At 39.0% G+C, this 25,671-nt stretch overlaps 1 protein-coding gene across 4 annotated transcripts in view; it reads right to left on the reverse strand.

Annotated features, from left to right (window-relative positions):
• The window catches only part of ELF1 (E74 like ETS transcription factor 1), a 115,169-nt gene that overhangs the window by 44,722 nt on the left and 44,776 nt on the right, over window positions 1-25,671 (reverse strand). For 3 of the 4 annotated variants that reach the window (XM_043477352.1, XM_043477350.1, XM_043477353.1), the window contains one exon: window positions 10,696-10,995. In XM_043477352.1, the coding sequence (XP_043333287.1) occupies window positions 10,696-10,767 (72 nt within the window). In that variant the 5' untranslated portion in view covers window positions 10,768-10,995. Of the gene's footprint in view, window positions 1-10,695; window positions 10,996-11,597; window positions 11,659-25,671 lie in introns of those variants that run through there. The other variant, XM_043477351.1, reaches the window with a different exon arrangement.

The following is a 25,671-nucleotide window of genomic DNA, read 5'->3' on the forward strand; positions in this document are numbered from 1 at the left end:
TTACTCAGCAAGGCTGCTCTGGGTAACAAGAGTACTTACTTTCTGGGAGATCAGAGACTGCTAATTCTATTCTTTCTCTCTCTCTGTCTCACACACACACACACACACACAACTCTGATCAACACAAACCTCACTGAAAAAACAGCATTCTTTTGAAAGGTATATAAAGTGTATAACTACAATGTAGTATTAACAATACAATGGAACATTATTCAGTAACAAAAAGAAGGCAGTACTGCTTGATGCTACAACAGGAATGAACTCCACAAACACTCTACTAAGTGAAAGAAGTCAGTCATAGGAGACCACATACTGCATGCCACTTATAGAAATATGCAGAAGAGTCAAATCCACAGAGACAAAAAGTAGGTTAGTGGTTGCCAATGGCGGGGGGACGTGGAGGGAAGAATACCGCATGAATGAGTACAGGCTTCTTTTGGAGGTAATAAAAATGTTCCAAAGTTGGTTATGGTGATGGGTGCACAACTCTGTTTAAATACTAAAAGCCACTGAATTACACATTTTAAATAGGTAAATTATATGGCATGTAAGTTATATCTTCACCAAACTGTTACTTAGGGAATTTCGTGGTGGTCCAGTGGTTAGGACTCTGTGCTTTCACTGCCTAGGGCCTGGGTTCAATCCCTGGTCAGGAAACTAAGATCCCTCAAGGCAGGTGGTGTGGCCAAAAAAAAGAGGCAAAACTGAAGAAATCCTTGTTATCAAATAGAATGAATAACATTTTCCTTTTGCTAATATAAAAAATGCAAAGTATAATATTCTTCCACATTTAAAACTATTTTTTTTTTACCATTTACATGTATCAGGGGCTGGCATTATCCAAATACAGTTGTGTAAGGCACAAGCTGCCTTGCAACTCCCAGCTTTAGTATTTGTAGTCAAGTTGCTCTCCTTCTCTGAATGTCACTTACCCTTCTGTAAAGTAAGAATCAGAATACTTCAATTCAATTCAATTTCAAAGATTGCTGTAAGGATTAAATAGGATAATCTCTGCAAAGCACACAGCAGAGTATGCAGAGCAAAATGCTAAGTCAACACGAGTTGCTAAAATTCAAACTGAATTGTTTCTGGAGCCAAACTGGTCCATGTCCTACCCTATACAATGATCTCATCCATATTCATTTTAAGACATTGTCACAGGGCCTCAGTGTGATGGTTGGAGGATATTTAGAGGAAACCTCTGCAAAAGAGAGTAGTAAGTTCCTACTCCCCTCACTAACTCTTCTTTCTTACCAACTATCAGCTTCCTTGCTGCCAATAGTTGGTAGGGAGACAAGACAGGCCAAACTCCAGGCCACGGGTAGGGTTGGCCCTTCACATAATCTGCCTTATTCAAAGTTAGACTTTTCCCAAAGATAATATGGCTTGTCACTGGGGGCTCTATCGCATAACCCCTTTGATAAAGGCTTTGCAAAATGCACAGAAAAGAACAAGCAATCAACATCCAGGGTGGCACAGTGGATGAGGGTCCGCCTGCCAGCACAGGCGGGTTCAATCCCTTGTCGGGGAAGACTCCAAATGCCGTGGAGCAACTAAGCCCATGTGCCTCAACTACTGAGCCTGTGGCCAGAGCCCACGGACTGCAACTCTGGAAGCCCATGCATCCAGAGCCTGTGCTCTGAAACAAGAGAAATGACCATAATGAGAAGCCCACACTGCCACAAAGAGGAGCCCCACTCGCCGCAACTTGAGAAAGTTCATGCAAAGCAACGAAGACCAGTGCAGCCAAAAATGAAAAACCTTTTAAAAAGAAAAAGAAATAAGCAATCTCTGCATGCTAGTTTTACAGATGGTCAAACTTTTAATATATCTGATAAATGTGAACTGCCAAGATTAAGAATGGGGGTGAAAGGAACAGATAGAGCAGTTGGTATACCTGGAACGCTAAGTAAATAACAGGATCTAGCCTATCCATGTACAGGTTAGTAACATCATTTCAACTTCCTGTCTCCACAACACTGGTGCTGAACAAGTTACACACAGAACACTGTCAACACATTCCTTCTACTCTAAGGTAAACTAACTTCCTGGCTTAACAGAATTTTACCATTTCAACTAAAAAATGGCAGGTTGATGTGATCTATACTTTTCTCAGTCAACAAAATATGACCTTATTCTCAAGATACAATCATGTCAAAAACTCCCTCTCTACAACTTGAATGAGTATCTCAAGAAATGTGAAAACTTTCAATGGATACTTACTTATTGATAATTTCAATAACAAAACTTAAGTTATATGCGTGGCTTTCACTAAACACACTTAACAGAATAGTTCCAAATACATTTTCAGAAAATAAAACAAAACTCCATGAATATTTGTTTCTGCTCTTGGAATTGTGCTGACATGCCACACTGCCCATGCACTAGGTGAGAATGTGGACAAACAGGTCCCAGGGGGAAAAAAAATTGTAGTCAAGAGAGAGTGGGAAAAAAAAAAAAGAGAGAGTGGGGCAAGATATCACCCTTCAAAGGCCTTCTGATGCAATAAGGGCCAGAACAGAAACAAACACATACATCCCACATCATTTTGCCAATAGGATTAAGAAAAGAAAAATCTCTAAGACGACTCAGCCAATCAATGTATTATTGGTTCAGTCACTCAGACGTGTCCAACTCTTTGCAACTCCATGGACTGCAGCACGCCAGGCTTCCCTGTCCATCACCAACTCCCTCATGTGCATCGAGTTGGTGATGCTGTCCAATCATCTCATCCTCTGTTGTCCCCTTCTTCTTCTGCCTTTAATCTTTCCCAGCATCAGGGTCTTTTCCAATGAGTCAACTCTTCATATCAGGTGGCCATGGTATTGGAGTTTCAGCTTCAGCATCAGTCCTTCCAATGAACATTCAGGACTGATCTCCTTTAGGATGGACTAGTTGATCTCCTTGCTGTCCAAGGGACTCTCAAGAGTCTTCTCCAGCACCACAGCTCAAAAGCACCAATTCTTCAGTGCTCAGCTTTCTTTATAGTCCAACTCTCACATCCAGATATGACTACTGGAAAAACCACAGCTTGGACTAAATGGATCTTTGTCAGCAAAGGAATGTCTCTGCTTTTTAATATGCTGTCTAGTTTGGCCATAACTTTCCTTTCAAGGAGCAAGCATCCTTTGATTTCATGCCTGCAGTCACCATCTGCAGTGATTTTGGAACCCCCAAAATAAAGTCTGTCACTGTTTCCATTGTTTCTCCATCTGTTTGCCATGGAGTGATGGGACTGGATGCCATGATCTTAGTTTTTTGAATGCTGAGTTTTAAGCCAGCTTTTTCATACTCCTCTTTCACTTTCATCAAGAGGCTCCTTAATTCCTCTTCACTTTGTGCCATAAGGGTGGTGTCATCTGAGTATCTGAGGTTATTGATATTTCTCCTGGCAAACCTTGATTTCAGCTTGTGCTTCATATAAATTATTTTAAAGGCATGGAGACTACTAAGAGGGGAAGGCAACCCTTTCCTCAAGTAGCACTTATCTGGGAAGTTAATGTATATATAAAAAATTTAACATGGCAAATGTATGACGATAACAATAAGTCATGTAGGAATAACAGAATAAAGTTGTTAATTACTTAAGAGATGATTTTAGGTTAAGCTCCCAGAATAAGTAGGTTTTGTCCCAAGATTTTGAAAGGTGGTTAGAACTTAGAAGAGGTAACAGGTATGGATGTGGAAGGTCAAACAGCGGGGAAGCAGGAAAGCATCTGGGAAAATCATACAGCAGGCTGGCAAGACTAACACAGTACTAGAAAGCAAAGAGCCTGAAACAGCCGCACTGTGAACGGCTTCTAACCCAAAGTTACGGTGTTTAGACTGATTATACGGTCAAGAGAAATCGATCAAAAGTTCTGGTACATTCTACACTTTTCAAACATGTCCTCTTCCTCATCTGTCAAATAAACGAGATCTTCCTTCAAGATCCAGCTCTCCAAATGTAATTTCCACAGGGAAGCTTTCCCAAAGTTGCAGTGCCGTCCAAGGCTCCCTTCTCTGTATCCACAGCACTTTGGGCTAACCTCTGCTACACTGTGTATGAAAGCGTTAGTCACTCAGTCGTGTCCAACTCTGCGCGACCCCATGGACTGCAGCCCACCAGGGTCCTCTGTCTGTGGAATTTTCCAGGCAAGAATTGACTGGAGTGGGTTGCATTTCCTCTTCCAGGGGTTCTTCCTGACCCAGGGATCGAACACATGTCTCATATCTCCTGCATTGCAGGCAGATTCTTTACCGTCTGAGCCACCAGGGAAGTTACACTGAATAGTGATTCCAAAACACTGCGTGAGAATTAATGGGCAGCTTGGTGAAAAGACGGCAAGCACTGTTTATCCTTTAGCCTCTGGGAATCAGCACTCAGACCACACTAGTTTATACCCTAAGAACAAAAGCCATAAGGCCATGTTCTTACACAGATGGGATTTTATAAAAATATTTGTTTCACTTTCCCTATCATGTCATCAACCTTCTCCCTGGTGGAGATAAGTCTATTAAGCACAAGTAACTATGATACGCTAAATTCTACTTTTAGAACCAACAACTAAAAAACAGAAGTATAATTAATGTATCAAAATTATAAAAAGCATTAAACTACCAGCTGTTTTTCACACAATTAACTTCTAGAATACTTGAGCATATAGTCAATTTTCCTTCTCTTTAGAAACTTATGTCCACAACCTTCAGCTTTCTTTTTATTCTTATACATTCACCAGGCAAACATACCTGTTCAATAAGGTCAAACAAGGCACCTTCAAATAAAAGTATACTATAATTCAGTACTGATGGTGTGGCTCTCCCACAGAAGTATCTTATCTCACGTAACAAACAGACAAAGCTTGGAACAGACATCAAGAATACACTTCTAAGTGGCTTGTCAGAAATACTGTATATTAATGCATATATATGGAACTTAGAAATACACTAACAACGATCCTATATGCAGGGTAGCAAAGGAGACACAGACATGAAGAACAGACTTTTGGACTCAGTGGGAGAAGGTGAGGGTGGGATGATTTGAGAGGACAGCACTGAAACATGTATATTACCATATGTAAAACAGATGGCCGCTGCCAAGTTCAATGCATGAAGCAGGGCACCCAAGGCCAGCGCTCCAGGACAACCCAGAGGAGTAGGGTAGGGAAGGGAAGGGGGAGGTGGGTTCAAGAAGGGCGGGGAGGGGGGGAAACACATGTATACCTGTGGCTGATTCATGCTGATGCATACGTGAAAAAAAAAACCCATCACAATATTGTAATTATTCTCCAATTAAATAAATTAATTAAAAAATAAATAAATGGCTTGTCAGCATCAACAATATTGATATTTCCTTTCCAATACCCCCTTCTTCATCCCTGCCCAAAGGAATTCTTCCATGCAATTCTGAAAAGAGTAGGAATTAATATAAGGAGAAAGATCAAGGTGGTGTCAACCACACGTTAATGGTGTAAGTTTCTTTAGACAAATACACTAATAACCACAAACCATAACTAAAAGCAGGAAATACATTCTAATCTGGTGCCTTCAAAACAGTGATTTTATAAAGACCAACCAGTTAAGCCAATATAGGATCAAAAAACAGAGCAAATTATTTTAAAGACACAAATATTTTTTAACTTTGAAAAGTCAAAATCCCAATAGAGTTATATAACTTAACAGGTCAGTCCTAAAATTCATTCAAAATTCTACCCCAATTTTTGGAAGGGGAGGAAGAATATCTGAAAAGATATCAAACCTATGAAGTGATACTAATAAAAAGCAATGTGATACCGGCACAATACAAAACAGGTAAATGTAATAAAATACACTAGACAAGTTCAAAACTAGTCTATACATATGGTAACTTAGTATATAACAAGAGTAGCAGTCTTAATGTAGAAATCATAAAACTCAATAAATGGTGAAGAGCCAACATCCCCATTTATAGGCATGGAGAGTTGTCCCATTCCTATATCTTGCATCCTATAAAAGCAGTATTCATATGGACTAAGGCATTAAACGTATAAAATATAAAAAGAATAGTCAATAGTGTTAGGGGTAAGAAAAGCTTTCCTAAAGAAAAATCACCCCCCAAATTGGTAAATTTTATGATATAAATAGGCATCTTTGGTGGCTCAGACTGTAAAGAATCTGCCTGCAGGGTGGGAGACCTAGGTTTGATCCCTGGGTTGGGAAGATCCCCTGGAGAAGGAAATGGCGAGCCACTCCAGTATTCTTGCCTAGAGAATTCCACAGACAGAGGAGCCTGGTGGGCTACAGTCCACGGGATTGCAAAAAGTCTGACATGACTGAGCAACTAACACATGATGTAAATATTTTAAATTTCCACAGGGCACAAGACACCATGCTGCTAAAAGACAGCACCAGATCGGGATGATATACGCACACTGTGTGCCACAAAGAGACAGTTAACCATTAGCTGTGTAATGAATCGGAAGACAATGACACTGATGTAAATTCAGAACACATAAAGAACTCCAACCAGGCAAAAGGAATTAGTAATTCAAAGAAAATTCACATTAACAACCAATAAAGTTAATGGAACATCCCATAACCTCACTACTAGTAGTCAATGCAAATTAAATGGAAAAATGTAATTTTCACCCAAAAGACCGACCAAAAAGAAGAAAGGATTTGTTAGTGATATACTGTTATGGTATTCTTAGAGAGATGGGAGTAAGAGACCACCTGACCTGCCTCTTGAGAAACCTGTATGCAGGTCAGGAAGCAACAGTTAGAACTGGACATGGAACAACAGACTGGTTCCAAATTGGCAAAAGAGTACATCAAGGCGGTATATTGTCACCCTGCTTATTTAACTTATATGCAGAGTGCATCATGAGAAACGCTGGGCTTGATGAAGCACAAGCTGGAATCAAGATTGCCGGGAGAAATATCAATAACCTCAGACATGCAGATGACGCCACCCTTATGGCAGAAAGCAAAGAACTAAAGAGCCTCTTGATGAAAGTGAAAGAGGAGAGTGAAAAAGTTGGCTTAAAGCTCAACATTCATGGCATCTGGTCCCATCACTCCATGGCAAATAGATGGGGAAACAGTGACAGACTTTATTTTGGGGGGCTCCAAAATCAGTGCAGATGGTGACTGCAGCCATGAAATTAAAAGACACATGCTCCTTGGAAAGAAAGTTATGACCAACCTAGACAGCATATTAAAAAGCAGAGACATTCCTTTGCCAACAATGGTCTGTCTATTCAAAGCTGTTTTTCCAGTAGTCATGCATGGATGTGAGAGGTGGACCATAAAGAAAGCTGAGCACTGAAGAATTGATGCTTTTGAACTGTGGTGTTGGAGAAGACTCTTGAGAGTCCCTTGGACTGCAAGGAGATCCAACCAGTCCATCCTAAAGGAAATCAGTCCTGAATATTCATTGGAAGGACTGATGCTGAAGCTGAAACTCCAGTACTTTGGCCACCTGATGCAAAAAGCTGACTCATTGGAAAAGACCCTGATGCTGGGAAAGATTGAAGGCAGCAGGAGAAGGGGACGACAGAGGATGAGATGGTTGGATGGCATCACCGACTCGATGGACATGAGTTTGAGCAAGCTCCGGGAGTTGGTGATGGACAGGGAGGCCTGGAGTGCTGCAGTCCATGGGGTTGCAAAGTGTCGGACACAACTGAGCAACTGAACCCAACTGTTATGGTAGCAGAAACTGATACAGCTTTCTCAAGAATGATTTGGTAGTACGTTTAACTTATACTTTTAGTAAACTCAGTAATTCTACTTTTTAAAATCAACTACAGAAATAGTCATACAAGTGTACAAAGATATACTATACATACACGTGAACACACGTGTGTAATAATGAAATGATATGGTTCAGTAAATATTACTATATGCTAGGCATGGTTCTAAGAACTTTATGTGTATCGACTCATTTAATTTTCACAAAAAGTCTACCTACAGAATCAAGTCTGTTATTATCATCTCCCTCTTGCAGATAAGGAAACTAAGACACATAGAAGTTAAGTAACTTGCCCAAAGTCACAAAGGTAATAAGCAGCGAAGCAAGAATTCAAATCCAGGTGCTCTGACTTCAGCATCTGAGCTCTTAACCATTATAAGCTTACTGCCTCCCAAACCAGGATATTCATTTATAATATAATAGCAAAATATTGGGACTAGCCAATTGTCCGTGATCAAATACTGGTAAAATAAATTATGATCCATCCACTATGTGGAAAAAGAAATGATGCAATGCTGGGGTAGGTACACGCAAGTATTTGTAATACATTAAGTGAAAATAAGTCACAAAAAAGATACTGCATTCTTTCATTTGTATCTTAAAAATAACTTCTGTATATAGGTTGGTATGTATATATATTGTTCTTTCCTTTAGACCTTTGTTCAAAAAGTTACATATCAAATAGTTAATAATGGTATCTTCTGAGAACAGGATTGGGGGAGTAACTGTAAAGGGATTTTCATGATTTACTTTGTATCTTTGCATTGGGCTACTTATTTTATAGTTGGCATGTTCTTACTTTTAAACCAAAAACAACTTGAAGCAAATGAAAAGCAATGAAGTAGAGTAGTATCTACCTAATAGCTAAGAAAAGATGGTAATAAGCCTGATACTACTTGATCTGCATGAGTCAAGTTAAGTTTCCTATACTCCTGGCCACAGATGGAAAAACCCTAAACCTGACCAGTTCATTATAATACCACATGATCAGCATGCATCATGGTAACAGTATTCAAAATCATTAATGAAAGTCAAAGTGCTTGGGTTCAAGCTGCAGCTCCACTGTTTACTAACTGTATGACTTCAGGTAAGTAAACCTATTTTCTCAATTTCCTCATTGTAAAATAGGGATGAGAGTGTCTGCCCACGTTTCACATTTGTAAAGTCCTTAGAGTAACTTCTGCAAAAACTAATAAATACTCATTTTGTTAGATGAAAAATAAATGATGTGGTCCTTCAGTCACTAAGACATGTCCAACTCTTGGCGACCCCATGGACTGCAGCACACCAGGCTTCCCTGTCCTTCACCATCTCCCGGAGTTTGCTCAAATTCATGTCCACTGAGCTGGTGATGCTAGCTAACCATCTCATCCTCTGCCGCCCTTTTCTCCTTTTGCCTTCAGTCTTTCCCAGCATCAGGATCTTTCCAATGACTTTTAAACAAATAAATAACTTAAGAAAAATCATATACGTTTGAAGGTATGTGTACATCTCCCTACCCAAAGACATTAATAACCTCTCCAAGTTAAACTAAGTACAACATCTCATATACAGTAAAGGGTGGGTACTATCTTGTTTCCTACGGCTATACAGACACATGTATGAATACCTCACCGTAACATAAAACGTGCTTCTCATGGTCAAAGAGCATCAAAGCCAGTGCAGTGGAAGTGTGCTAGCGAGCGGCTCAGAGCTCTGTCCCGTGGCCACACCCCAAGAGCAAACCTCACCACATCAAGCCTCAGATCTTTCATCTTCCAGGCCTGCACAGTAAACACAACTGTTTTCAAACCTTAACAGAAACATTCTATTTTAAGACAAATTCAAAACACTTTCTCCTCCTAACATGTCTTTTCTATTGTTCCTAGATTAAACTGTTTTTCACTGGGATGCAATCCCTTCCCTCACACTCTTTCCTTCCTTAGCAAAAGTTCATCTTGATTTTAAGGCACCTTAATCCAAATTCTCACCCTTTGTAGGTTTACTTATAAATTTTTCTTCTGTCTCTGCATTCGACAGTACAATAGCAAGAACTGAGAAATTACAATGCCCTGCCAAAAGTCAGAATCACCTAGAATAAAAGCATGATATGTTACCATTGGCCTATTAAAGTCAGGTATTTAGAATTAGGCTTATTGCAGTATTTATATCAACTTTATAGACATATTTTAAACCTACCAGCTCTCAAAATATTTCTCCCAGTATACTGAACCTCTCTTACACACGATTTCTCTCACATCACATCTTACATTTCCAAATAATCTGTTCAAAATGAAGTAGATTATAAAGTCCCAAGAACCCCTGGGAGGGGAGAGAGCAGAATTAACTCAGTCCTTTTCTCATTATCTCTTGAATCTTTTTCATTCTAGAAATATTAACTCACACATCTTGTATAAATTCAACAAAAGAAAGCCAATTAAGAAATTCTCCCCTTCAATGCCCTCATTCAGCTGGTGATGAAATCAGGATCTAGAGAAGTTAAGTAACTTCCTCAGAGTCACATGCTTTGGACTGAAATGATGTCTGATGGTGAGACTGCTAACATCTTTCCATCCAAGGAACAGTCCAGTATTAGAAATCGTAACTAACCACATACATCAAAACTATTTAATCGCAAGCATTACAATCACCAGTCCTAAGAAAAACATACATGTCTTATCAGTATGTCATCTAGAACTTTTCAAAGTATTTTGAAATAATTACTTAAGATATTTACTGTTAAGTTCTCATTTTACAAAAAAACGAGCTAACCCCCAAAGTACTATATCTTTGTTACCACATCAAAGCTAAGGATAAAATTCTTTCTTAGTGAATTAACTAGGACTTAACACATAAAATCACATTACCTTCACATTTTAGATATCTGAGTGCTTCTATTAATAGTTTCTCCTGCTATCTTTTAAAGGAAGTAATTTTGAGACAAATAGAAAAAACATGATAATGCTTTTATTAAAATCCAATTTTCTCTTAAGTATCATTCATACCTGTTGTTCATCCTCCATGACGTTACTAGCAAATTCAAATACTAGGTCGTTCTGTTGGACAACAGCAGCCATAATAAAGCATTCCCCTTAGATCCACATGAGAAAAATTCCAAACAGGTTCAAGTACCAGGCAGCAGAGACCAGTGAACAATTTTCGTAAATAAGCCAAGCTAGACCTGTGAAGTTACTGTATACCCAGGTTTTCTTTAAGGAAGGTACTTCAAATTTTCTTGCTTCACTGAGATTTTACTTAAACTGAGGCAATTTTTCTGAAATTTTTCTTCTCTGGAACTTCTTGACCTGAAAAACATAAAGCTTAAGTTAGTTATGAGAAAGCAATCATATTATTTAGAATATAACAGTCAACACAGATGGCAATGTCTCCAAAGTATTTTTTAATGTTTTTAAACAAAAGTAACATGACTAGTGAATTTTTTTAAACTAAATATGTATTTTCTTTTAAGATGTCATTCCTGCTAATGAAACGTCACCTGTCATTACTGAAAATGAAGCCATCCTTCCTCCAACTCCCTATTAAACTACACAGTACCATTAATTACAAAAAAAAAAAAATTCTACCCAGCCATAACTAGGTTCTTGTAATTGCAATAAAGGACATATAAACAACTTCTTTCTGCTAACTTAGCAAACCACACACATAGGAATTGGTATTCCATGAGTAATTTCATAATATATATTTTTTGCCTAACTAGAAACATTCAGACAATATCCTCGTTTGGTCTGATATAAACATTCAGACAACATCCCTGTTAGGCTTTAAATTCGATCTAATACATTTAAAGTTTAACAAGTACTGTTTTAAGAGCTTTTAAAAATAAGCAGAAATTAAAGCCTACTCTTTCTATTCTTTAGAAAGTTTTCTGGTAAGTAGAAAGCTTTACCATGTTGAAGTCTGTCTTCAGTGGCTTCTTTTTTAATGCACTGAAATGTACCCTTATCTCTAGCACAGGCTTGCAAGCAACAGGAAGGAAACAGCACTTGACCACGTCATGGCAAATTAGAACATGCAAAGAACTGCACTTTACAATAGAAAAACAGAAGCGCAACTTAAGAGTGAAAACAATTTCACAGTGGAGGGAGAAAAGCTTTACAAAGTGCCTGCAAAGACTTCTGTCTATTTAATTCTTTTTTTTTAAAGTTACTACTACTAACAAAAGTCAAAGGAAATTTTAATTTAAATGTTGATCACAATTTTGTTACGCACTGCATCATGTGGTTATAGCCACATATATGACATAAAGAGACAAAGAAATACAAATAATCACATTAGATAACATCTAGTTCTTTGAAACAGCATCTACAATTTTAATTTTAAAGAGACAAGTTCAGGAATGAAGTTGATCTCATGAATCACTTTCCTGAAAAGGTAAATCCAGCCAGTGTGTGCTAGCTAAATCACACACCCATTTTCCTAATTTCAGTAGTCAGTTTCCTATATATTCCAGATTCTAGGGGTTATCATGGATGACTATGATTTCCCTAACAGGAAATTAAAAATTAAAAAAAAAAATTTAACGGTTAAGAATTCAATTCAGGTGATATTTCTACTCATTAACTTCTTACCCAGCGGTTTCCCATACTCATCTGGTACACTTCTTTTAATAATGAGTTCAACTCTAACACGGGGAAAGTAGTTTCAGCACTACTATTCAGGTAGTTTGAATTTTTAACTGGAGGATAATCACTTTACAGTGCTGTGTAAACATGAATCAGACCTGTGTACACATGTACCCGCCCCCCTCCCCCCCTTGAGTCAGGTAGTTTTTGACCAATGCACCAAGTCTAGAGGTGGGAAAAGTACTTTGACAGACAGATATACAGAACATACACACAATATTTTCCTTTAAGGTCTCATCCAGTTCTTCTGTACTAGGCTTGTCTTCCCAGGCTGTTCACACAAACCACATTCATTCTTGCCTCCCTTCTCAACTTTTAGTATCCTCTAGACCTGGAATTCCTCTCCCATGTCTTAGCAGCCATTTCTATGTTCTCCATCCTTCAAAATGCTCAACTCAAGGCCCATTTCTTTCACAGCCTCCCAACCTCTGTGACTTGACCTACGCGGGCCTTCAAAAATACACTTATTGCCCCTACCACAAAATTAGCACTAACTGTATACTGTCTCACACATGAAAATTATGTCCCCCTAATTCAACTGAATACATGTTTCAGTGTCTATTATTTGCAAAGCAATGTGCCAGGCACCATAATAATTAGAGCAAAACTTGTCTGGGTAAGTAACCACTGTCTTTAACATTTCTTCTGTAATTACCAAATCTATGTGCCCATAATAAAAGACAGATATTGATGACAGATAATTGTTTTCTGTCATCAATCTATCATATTTTTACAATCTATCATAGATGTTTAAACTCTATGTATATTCTTTATAAACAATGACTATAATACTTTTGATAAAGAGGAAACCAATATTCTAAATTTGATGAACCACAGTAAGAATAAAACCAGATAACCAGAATCAAGGGATGTTTCCTGATTTAAAAAAAGTTGTGTTTTTTTTTCTGTAAAAGGTTGGATTCCAAAAGACTAGTCCAAAATCCATTTTCTCTTAAATACAAAAGTAACACTGATTCAATGACCAACGTGAACACATCTAAGTGAAGTTTCACTTTCTTTTCCACTGCAGTCACAAACTTTTTCTTACCAGCACTTCCACAGTGCTATTATTCTTTAAAAAAATTTTTTCTAATTTCAAAAATAGGGACAAGCAATCAACATATTTACAGATTATAGTACATACTAGCAACCAACAGTAATCAACCAAAACTGAAATGATTGCCCATGATCACTAAGACTTTGTTAGGGTAGAAAGAGACACCATTATTCTGGTGAGTAGCTTTTGTTTATTTCTACACTTTCGTTCACATACTGAGAATGTGTAAGTAAAGGAAAGCTCCTGCATTCTTTTATTGGCTTTATTAGGCCTCTGACCCTCCGTCCTCTTTCACTCTATCCGACTGCTCCTTCTTTTCTCTGAGTATGCTTACAGCCTATGGCACCAAGGTGGTTCTTGGGAAGAGTTTTTCTAATTCCTGATCCAGAGGCACTACCCATACATACTGCTGTGCTGTGCCCAGTCATGTCCAACTCTCTGCAACCCCACGGAGTGTAGACCACCAGGCTCCTCTGTCCGTGGGATTCTTCAGGCAAGTACCCTGGAGTGGGGTGCCATTTCCTCCCACAGGGGATCTTCCCAACCCAGGGATTGAATCCGCACCTCTTGTGTCTTCTGCACTGGCAGGCAGATTCTTCACTACTAGCACCACCTTGTAAGTCTACCCACCCATATTAGCCGTACTTAAACAACAGCCTCAGTGTGTTAACATTTTTTCAGTAAGAGATGAGACAAGACACCTAGATCGATGATTCAGTTTTTCATGAGTGAACTGAGTCTCTGTGCCCAAGGTGTCACAATCTGAAAGCATGGCAGAATTACAGCTAGAACCTTCATCTCCTAAATCAGGACTCTGCCCATGACTAAAGTGCACAGTGTCTAAATCTACTCAAGTCCTTCATGCTGTAATAGCTTAGAACACAGTTTCTTTCTTTTTTAATGCTTTTTTCTTCTTAGTCATTTACTGAGGCTGTGCTGTGCAGCTTGTGGGATCTTAGCTTCCCGATCAGGGATGGAACCCACGTCCTGTGCAGTGGAAACTCTCAGTCCTAACCACTGAACCACCAGGGAATTCCCTAGGACACAGGTTTCTAAGTAAACACATGCATCAAATTAGAAAAAAACAGATCTCCATCTCTTGTTTAACTCTTGATGTCTAAATCTACCCATGTCAGAGTCAAAATGTCTAAAACATTCAAAACTAAGCTTATCATTTTTATTCCTCAAATTTGCTCTAGTATGGAAAAAACACGGGTTCTTAGGACAAAGTAGGGGCCTTCTATCTACTTCAACAAAATTATAAGGTCTTCAGTAACTTTTAAACATGGTTGAATTTACTAACCATTAGTTATATGTATTACATACAGGAACACTCTGCAGTATTAATAGTTACCAAGCATATTCCATAACTTTCAAAGCGTCAGTTAGTCTTTATAAAATAATAAGTAAAAAGTGAAAACAATTCATTCAACACAAAGACATAAAGAGTTAACTTATCTGCACAGTTCTGAGAGGTCATCTAGTTAGGAATCCACCAAATAATGAAAATTCCCCCAGCTGGCTCTCATCTCTTTCAAGTTGGGAAGGACCATATTCCTACTCTTCAAGGAGCCACGCCAGAGAGATACCTCATCAGTGAGGCTCCTCAGCTCTTATCGTCAAACTAAGCTTCATATTTAAGGTGAAGCAGTAGCTCAAGCGGAACAGAAGAACACAGGCTCTGGCACCAGACCACCTGGGTTTGAATCTCCCGCACTGTGACTATGGACAAGCTACTTAGTGTCAGTCCCTTCTTCCTGCAAAACCGCTATAAGCCACAGTTCCCTCGTTCTGTAAAATGATCATAACACCAGCAAAATCTAGATTTTCTATGAAGATGAGACGTAAATGCATGTGCAGAAATGCCTGGCATATAAATTTTACTCAATAAAGATTAGCTTCATTATAATCTAAATATGGCGCAAGAGATAATGTAACAGGTGCTTAAGTCTCATATCCACACGCCCTGGGAGTCTCCATTAACACAGTTACTTGCGAGACTGCAAAACAACACTGTAGCCCCATATCAACAAAAGTATCCTTCTATTCCAGTGCCTAAAAATTTGGCACCTATTTGATAAATCCAGTTGCTTCAAGGTTGGGACCACACCCTGTCTGGCAAGATTCCCTTAAGACAGAGTTCCATTATGCTCTTAATCCAAACAAAGCAAATTTACTGATTGTAAACACAAAACCTGCAGCCACATTACTGGCTACTATAACTAACTCAAGTGGTTAATTTTCTTATAATTTATTATAAAAGATTTCAGGTATAATAAACATGATAGTCAAAATCATTTTGTTTGTTTTTTTTTACGCCGCCCCCCCTCAAAATCAGTTTTTAATACCTTCTCACATTTGCTTTCTTAATCCCTAATTGAATGCAAATTTAAGCTTCCTTCAAAAGAGCTTTAAACACAAGAGTCTATAAACCCATCAATTCATCAATAAAAAAAAAAATCACTGCTACTCTTTGGAAGTTACTAGGGCCACCAACTCACTATGCTTAACATGAAAACTGATAAAGGGAACTAATTAAACAAAAAAGCAAAAACTTTTTAGATTAGACAGCTCTGGCCCAAAGAAGGTAAAATACACCAGCTTAGAGCAATGAGTGGTTGAATGACTACTTTTAATTTGAATGACTATCTCTAATAAAGCATTCAGATCGTGTGTGTGTGTTCATAAGGTTGGGAATATTTAAGGAAGTGGAATTATGTAGTAACTCCAGATGCCAAGTACTTGAATGGAAAGTATTTTTATACGATGTGGTAACCCAGTAAACTGCCCATTTCAACATATAGACATAGTCATCATAATACTTTGGCAAAACCATGAATCTAGAAGAAATACAATGAAAATTTTTAAAAAGAATGAGAAAAGTGAGAGACAAGAAGCTATGTAAGTTAGAAATGAGAAGCAAGCAATAAGTCCATAAACTGTAGTGAATGGAATGATTCTATGTAACAGATCATAGTTAGGCCTTTTCAATTTTTTCTAGTATGGTAGAATGCTTTCTATCAGCTCTCAGCAGAAATGAAAATAAGAAATCAGTGGTATCAATATAAATTCTATACAATCTTCCACAGACCTGTCCATTCACAATCTAAAAAATATGGAATCACACAGTTTGAGGTGAAAAGAATGTATGGATTACCTAGGAAAATTTATTCACTGAACACTCAAGAGAATTTGGGCCCAGAGCAGTCTGACTTGTCCAAGGTCACACACAGTTGATGGCAAAAAAAGCAACAACAACAACAAAAAAAAAAAGCAACAATTCTCTGCTTTTCTCCAATTCCCAGTCCAATTCTCTACTCAGGCCCCTCTATCTGCATTAATAGAACTTCATTAGTATTTTTCATTAGCAAAGTATCTGGACAAGTAAGAAATCTATTACACAAATATCTGTATCAGTTCAGTTCAGTTGCTCAGTCGTGTCCGACTCTTTGTGACCCCATGAACTGCAGCATGGCAGGCCTCCCTGTCCAACGCCAACTCCTGGAGTTCACCCAAAGTCATGTCCATTGAGTCGGTGATGCCATCCAACCATCTCATCCTTTGTCACCCCCTTCTCCTCCTGCCTTCAATCATTCCCAGCATCAGGGTCTTTTCAAGAGTCAGCTCTTTGCATCAGGTGGCCAAAGTACTGGAGTTTCAGCTTCAGCATCAGTCCTTCCAGTGAACACCCAGAACTGATCTCCTTTAGTATGGACTGATTGGATCTCCTTGCAGTCCAAGGGACTCTCAACAAGAGTCATCTCCAACACCACAGTTCAAAATCATCAATTCTTTGGTGCTCAGCTTTCTTTATAGTCCAACTGTCACATCCATACATGACCACTGGAAAAACCACAGCCTTGACTAGACCGACCTTTGTTGACAAAGTAGTGTCTCTGCTTTTCAATATGCTGTCTAGGTTGGTCATAACTTTCCTCCCAAGGAGTAAGTGTCTTTTAATTTCATGACTGCAATCACCATCTGCAGTGATTTTGGAGCCCAGAAAAATAAAGTCTGACACTGTTTCCACTGTTTCCCCATCTATTTGCCATGAAGCGATGGGACCAGATGCCATGATCTTAATTTTCTGAATGTTAAGCTTTAAGCCAACTTTTTCACTCTCTCCTTTCACTTTCATCAAGAGGCTCTTTAGTTCCTCTTCACTTTCTGCCATAAGGGTGGTGTCATCTGCTTATCTGAGGTTATTGATATTTCTCCCGGCAATCTTGATTCCAGCTTGTGCTTCTTCCAGACCAGCGTTTCTCATGATGCACTCTGCATATAAGTTAAATAAGCAGGGTGACAATATACAGCCTTGACGTACTCCTTTTCCTATATGGAACCAGTCTGTTGTTCCATGTCCAGTTCTAACTGTTGCTTCCTGACCTGCATACAGGTTTCTCAAGAGGCAGGTCAGGTGGTCTGGTATTCCCATCTCTTTTGGAATTTTCCACAGTTTATTGTGATCCACACAGTCCAAGGCTGATCCACATAGTCAATATAAAGCAGAAATAGATCTGTATATTATCTGTAGAAAAGTATCTGTATAGTATAATACAGTTTCTATGCTATTCTGTGCAACCTCTCTGATACCTGGAAAATTATTTTCAATAATATTTTTACATTGAATAACTGAAGCAGAGGAGTTTCTAGATCTATTATTGTTTTAAATCTTACAATTTTACTTTAGTTGTTCTTTCCCAAGTTCTATCATATCCTACTATCTTGCTTTACCTTCACTCAGCCTAAAGTGAAAAGGAAACATTATTAAGCCTTTTTACAAAGCTACCACAACTTAGTAGGTCATTAAAATACTCCAAACTTTAACTGACATTTTTCTTGCTAGTTCTTTGAATACAATACTGCTATCACAACTAAAATACCATAGATAAGAAAAAATTACTACAACTTACCAAAATGTAGTTACAGTTAAGTAACCAGACTTAACACTTCCCCAAGCAAGGGTAGTCTCTAAGTTCCTACTGAATGAGGAAGCAAACAAACCAAAGACACCAACTGTAGAATAAATCTCACTGCACCGTCCTCTCTAAACCAAGCACCCAGATTCAATCTCTGATCAGGAAGATGCCCTGGAGAAGAGAATGGCTACCACCCCAGTATTCTTGCCTGGAGAATTCCATGGACAGAGGAGCCTGGTGGGCTGTACAGTCCATGCGGGCACAGAGTCGGACACGACCGAGCAGCATAAACAAGATAGCAGAGGAAAAACTACAAGTGAATGTCGCAAGAGGAGCAAGTCATTCCCAACCACATGCACGGTTCTCTGAATTCAAAGAGAAAATGTTCCTATACTCCAACCTTTAAGTTTAAATTACTTCAAATATTCAAGAATTTAAGAAAACAGAAAAAGGTAAAAGGGCTACAGTCCACAGGGTCACGGAGAGTTGGATACGATTTAGCGACTAAACAATAATCTTTTAAGTAGCTCCCCAACTTTAGGCATCTTTCATTGAAAGTGAGGGGAGGCAGGGGAAGTGAAGTACCTACATCTTTTTCCAGAGCATAGTTTTATTTTCATGTGAACAAAACCCAAATTGATGTTTTCTGTATTCTGACGACATCTGCAGAACTGAAGCATACCTTAGAAACCTGAATAAGCTCACCTTAGCGTCAACCACGTTAAATGAAAAAAAAAAAAGAAAAACCCAAAACCCACAAAGTCAATATGATCAAGGAAACAGGCTGACTTCTCTGAGCTTGGCCTTTTCACTGACACCTGGGGACAGCTCCAGGACTTGGAAGGCAGGCTGCAATTACTCACTTACCCAGACCTGAAAGGCCAGTTCTTTCACATTGTTCTCCACTTCCCACCATTGGCCACTCGGGCCTAGCTGGTGTCAGATTACACTCAGGCAACAGTCATAGTACCTTGCAAAACCAGATCACATACCTAGACCTGTTCATACCTGTGGTCTCAAGATTAACCCTTTTTCTGAGCCTGTTCTGAAAATAAGAGAATTTAAAACCGAAAAGAAAAAAATAAAACAAAAGAGAAATACTCAACAGTAATCAGGTATTGTTTTAATCCTGGGTCATGAAAAAAGGTTTTACTTTCTCCAAATGACTAAAAGTGATCATTGTCAAAATGTCATTAATTGGTGCTTTTATTATGCAAATAAACTGACTGAAGGAGTTTTCTTCCCTCCAAGCAAGCTAAATCTGAACTCTGACGAAAACACACCTGCTTGGGAACACAAATATGCTGAAATGTGCTTATCAGCAAGACCTGTTCAGGCAGTTAACAATTTTCTTCCTATAACAAACAAGAAACAGCTTGCAATAAAGCTGTTTCATTTCTGTGGTTGTTTATTCTCCTGTTTAACATTTTCATCTTCTTAAAACAGACATGGTCTAGGGCAGCGGGTCCCCCATTCCAGAAGACAGCACTTTTCCATCCAGAACACTGCTTCATTCTGGCCCAAAGTGAAGGGGAAAAGGCCAGGGATACTGCTGAAAAGCCCACAGGAGATCTTGCTAAGGACACGCCTCCCCTCACCTCCAACTCCCTCAATGCGCTATATTCTTCTAGAAGAGACTGCTACTCTGTCCTAAGAAGTTTTCACTCTTAGGAAGAGATACGCCATCAGCTGAAAACAAAATAGAAGGTCACATAGAAAGCTTAATGGCCACAGACTGCATTATTAGGTGACAGTTGCTCCACGTGTTCAACTGAGGGGTCCTTACTACCTTTAGTCTAGTTCCCCCTGCAGCTCTTCACCCTGCAATAGGAACAGGTCACCAAAAATGAAAATAGAACCAACCGAGTTCTCTGCTTAAAAGTAATCAACATAACACTGTAAAGCAACTATACTTCAATTTTAAAAAACTAATCAGTGGCTTCCACTGCCTATAAGAAAAACTTCAAGTCCATTAACAGGGCTGAGGTGGCTCTTCATGATGCCCCAAAAGGTATGAGAAAACCGTAGCCATCAGATGCATAAAGCAGGATATCTGAACACCTGCACAGCAGAGTGAATGGGAATCGTTCACGGACCAAGTTTAAAAGGACACCCAGGTCACAATATTACTACTCTTCATTCCCCTCTCAGAAACAAGTACACCGGCATCTCAGCATTTCATAGTCCCTCTTGGCGTGCTGCCCCACCCCTGAAGTAAAGACGCCAGAGGCTGTCCTGCTCCAGTTCCCCTAGCACCCTGTACGTACCACCCTGTTCCAGGCTTGCTGGCTCAGTTCAGAGCTTTCCACATCTTCTTGAGTAATATAGCCTTTTATACCTGGGGCATTTTAGGGGCCTCTCCCAAGTCACACTGGAACCCGAGTTAAGGACATAAACCCTAGAGAAGCAAAGCATGTTTACCTTTTCCCAAGTCACCAACAAGTCTGATGGACTCATCCTCATGCACAAAACTTCCTGCTCACTATGCGTGAGAAGAGCTCCAATTTCATAGCATACCCCTTTTCTTCTTTAAACAATAAAAATCTATTTTCAATAAGTTTGGCTGTAATCAAATGATCCTGGTGCTCAATGTCAGGATCCCTAAAATGGGATTCTTTCTACAATCATCCTCATAATGACCTGGCTTGCACCTAAGATGGTAAACTCAAGGACACCAAAAAAACTAGAAGCAGCAAAACCACAAGATGAGAAATGAGACAGTGGAAGGGCATGGGCTGAGAATGAATTACATACGTCCTTTATATTTTCCTATTGCACAAACCTTAGATTGAAGCAAACTTTAAATACTATTCACAGGTTATATAAAGATTTGTAACACAGGGACTTCTCTGGCAGTCCAGTGGTTAGGACTCCATGCTTTTCACTGTTGAGGGCATGGATTTGATCCCTGGTCAGGGAACTAGGATCCCACAAGCCTTGCAGTGCAGGAAAAAAAAAAAAAATTATAATACAGAACAATTCAGTTTTTAGGCCTTCTTACAACATCCATTTTCACAAGAAACCATGCTCTACTGATCAAAAAAAAAAGAACAAAAAACTGATGATACTTAGTGAACTTCCCCTAAACTCGGCACTGTGGGAAAGACGAAGAGATAATGCATGGGCTGCTTTCCATGGAGCTTACAATCTAGTTCAGGAAACAAGACCAAGAGAGAAAATAACTGAACACTGAAAGTCAGTATTTAATTAAATGTTAATAAAGCTGGTCAATACTGCAGCATTTCAGAAGAAAGGATGGTCAAATGGGTCAAGGAAACACTTTAGACAGTGAAGGACCTAAACGCAACCTTCAAGTGAGGCAGGATGTGGAGAGACTGCACAGAAAGGGAAAGATAGCCAAGTACAGCGTGTGTGCACACATGTTTCCTTAGGCAGGCATACATGTGTACATGCATGTACATGTGCATGGACACGCATGTGTGTAAAGGCTGAGACACAAAAGAATAAAGAGAATTAAAACCGACCAAAGTGGGCATCCCTGGTGGCCGAGTGGTGGAGAATCCACCAACCAACGAAGGAAACACAGGTTGGATCCTTGATCTGGGAGGATCCCCCGTGCCGTGCTGAGGAGCATCTGTGTCCACGCGCCACCCCTGCAGAGCCACCCTCCAGCGCCCAGGGGTCACAGCCATGGAGCCCAGCTGCTATAGCTCCTGAGCCTCACGCCCGAGAGCACGTGCTCCAAGAGGGGCCACCACACCGCAGCTGGAGAGTGGCCCTGCTCACCCCAACCAGAGAGAAAGCCCCAGCAGTAGCGAAGACTCAGCATACCCACAACAAAAATGAATGAACAAAAACCAATGACCAAAGTACGTCTGGAGACAGTTAACAGACTGACCAGAGCTAAGAGCTGACAACAGCAAACAGTAGAAAATGTGAAGCAAAGCAAAACCAAGTTATGGAGAGTCTTGAAAGTCAGACAGTGGAATGCAGGCTTGATTTGGAAAGAAGAAGTGGAAAGTTCCTGGAGGTTTTCAAATCTGGTTGCAGCAACACTGCGTGGTCCCCAAGATTACAAAGCCCAAAGCAACGGGGTCAGGTAACTACCATCTAAAAATGATGAGGACAGTTTAAACAAACATCCCATAGCTTGACTGCTACACTGATATTATTAACTTCTAGCCACTGATGTGTATACTATCCTCCTTAAATTCTTCATTAATTACATGTAATAGAGATTCTCCACAATGGTTTATAAATCACCCAGGGTATAGGAAAATTATTTAAAACAAGCAAAAATCACTTGACTAGTTTACATCAAGTTTTTATTCTTTGCCTAAGGATTGAAAGAAGGCAGAAATAGAAAAATAAGATTTTCAAAAAGATATGACTTATTACCATACAACCTTTCTTACAAGTCAATCTACTGAACCTCAAAACTGTCCTATATCCATTTGGACAGCACAGAAACTTTGAAATATATGAACTCGCTGCATCTATGGATGACTGCATATTGCTGTTTATAGTATTAAATATTTTGAAAAGATGATGCTGATTCAGTTATTCAGTGAGGAAGGATATGACATCCATGACTGATGAAAGTTTCTTAGTCATTTAATAGAGACTTCTAGCACCAACTTTCAATGAATCTTTACTTTCCTCCAGGGCAATATTTAGAAGAAAGAAGTTCCTGTAAAAATGTCTATTTGCATTAAACTTGGCTCTTTATTAGATGCATTCTCTGCTTTGTGGCTTTGCTTGACTCTTCAGAAGTTCAAGAATTCAAAGTTGCTTTAGTAGATGTAGTGGGCACTTACTAGATTTTAAAAAATACTTTAGCATGAAGACACACTTAGAAATTTTACAACAGCACAATAAGGTCCATTTATATTATAATTTGTTGGTAATATCTAGTGTCTGATAAATGCCTTACAATTTATAAAACAAGACATATCATATCACACGTACTAAGTTGCTTCAGTCGTGTCCGACTCTTTGCAACACTATGGACTGTAGCCCACCAAGCTCCTCTGCCCATGGGATTCTCCAGGTAAGAACACTCAAGTGGGTTGCCATGCCCTCCTACAGGGTATCTTCCCTGCCCAGGGATCAAACCCACATCTCTTACATTTTCTGCACTGGCAGGCAGGTTCTTTACCACTAGTGCCACCTGGGAAGCCCGACATATACATACTATTTAATTCTTAAACATCTCTACAACCACTGACGTTGCTGTACAGACAAAAAAACATGATACTTACCCTTAAGGAATTAAGAAAGAGATGATAATAACAAATTAGAAAATAAATAATAAGAAAATAATAGCTACAGGTGTCAGGCTTCACATTACTTTGCTGTATCTGTCATTTAATCGCCATGTCAGTAACATCCATGGCTTGAGAGACCAACCAAATAAGGGCAAGGGCTTTGTCATGGTCACCACCAAACCCTAGAGCTTACCCAGATGGTCACAAACAATATTTGTCAAAGAAATACTCAAGATGCTCAGAGACACTTTGAGTACATGTCTGACCTCAGCTCACACTCATTCATTCATTCACTCATCCATTCAACAAATATCCACTGAGTACCTACAACATGTCAGACTCTGTTCTAGGCGGCAGGAATACAGGAAAAAAAAAATCATTTCTGCCTTTGTAGGGTTTCTAATCTAGTGATCTTGATAATCCCCGTCAAAAAATTCTGCTTTAAAAATGTGGGATTGTCAGGCAATATGGTTGTCTTACAACCCATAAACAGAAGCTCTGCCCCTCTCCTTCACATCTAACTCCCAGCTACCTCCAAACCCCTGACAACTGGACACAGAAAATGTGACCTCTCTAAGTGGACAGGAAGAGTTGTGGGATAATTTCTTACCTTTCAGACAGTCTATAGGTACATAAGGAGAGGGGAAGGGAAAATTTGAGGTGAAAATAGATACAGCTAAATTCAATGGCCAACTTCTTACAGGAAAACCTCAAGGCTACTATTTCACTTTAATTTTTAATTTGACTTTTGAGTTAATTAAAATTTAACAACAACTAAAAGGCTTATAGAGAAGGGCATGGCAACCCACTCCAGTGTTCTTGCCTGGAGAATCCCCATGGACAGAGGAGTCTGGTAAGCTGTAGTCCATGGGGTCGCAAAGAGTCGGACACGACTGAGCGACTAACAAAAGGTTTACTGGGGAGTCTTTTTTTTTTTTTAAGCATTCCATTCACAAATATAAACACTTCAAGGAGAAGAGTAAATTTTCCCTATATCGTCTTCTCCTATATACTAGGTAGCCTTCAGAAGTCATATTAGTACTATCTATATTCTTGTATTTATTTCACAAGGACTCACTAGGGACCCACCTGCTAGACACCAGTGGGTAAGGGTGGACAGGGATGAGACAAGTAGCTAAGACACTATGGGCAATCAGTCTATCAGCTAAGACCAAAGATGCAGCAGAGTTAGACACAAAACTTATTTTCCCATGTTATTCAGTAATTATTTGCTGGCGGGACATTCCAGAGAGAAGGAGCTAAGGTAAACCTAAAAGCTTAAATCACTGAATAGAGATGAAATGGGAATTTAATGAAAACAAACTTCTTCCTAAAAGCACGCAGGATCTGGCATCAGAAGACCTGTGTTCAAATGCTAGTACTGCCATTTAATAACTTTATTTCCTTGGGTAAGTCAACCTCTGTGACCTTTCTTTCACCATCTTAAAAGCTGTACCTACTAAGATTTTACTTTGTAAACCATCAAGTGCTCTAAAAGTTTTGAAGAATATCAATACACCAAAATAAAAAAAAAAAAGAATGCTTATCAAAATTTGAGACCAACATATTAGCTTATCATTTCATATTGAAGGCCAGTCTTTTATGACCTACAAAAATTTCACAAAAAAGTAAACACATTTTCATATTTTCTGTATCTAACTGTGATCCATACGATCCATATAATACACAACAAGCCTGTGACATGCCTAGAATTGACAAGTGACAAAAGTTTAATGAAACAACCTTTACACTTAACGTGTCCCCCTAATGGGAAATTCGAGCAGCAACTGTACATCTGTGTCTCTGTTCCTCTCATCGTGGTTTAACTGACAGGAAGCAGAGAACAAGATATGGCATACAAACATCAAGTACTTCCTGCCTTCTCTGCTACATCTTTATGTCTTGTTTTATAAATAGTCCAATAGTCTATGTGAAAATGTATCAAAGCCTGGCGCCAGAAGCATTAAGATATAATTGGTGAAGAGTGTTTATGAAAACAGAACAAATAAAAAGGTATTCTGAGGTGGGGATCTAAGTTCATTTCACACATGAAGACTCATTATTAATAGTTTTCTCAAGTATTCTTTGGAGTAAACAACTTACAAATTAAGACTTGAAAATCACAATGACTGAC

This window comes from Cervus canadensis, chromosome 9 (assembly GCF_019320065.1).
Source record: "Cervus canadensis isolate Bull #8, Minnesota chromosome 9, ASM1932006v1, whole genome shotgun sequence".
NCBI lineage: Eukaryota > Metazoa > Chordata > Mammalia > Artiodactyla > Cervidae > Cervus > Cervus canadensis.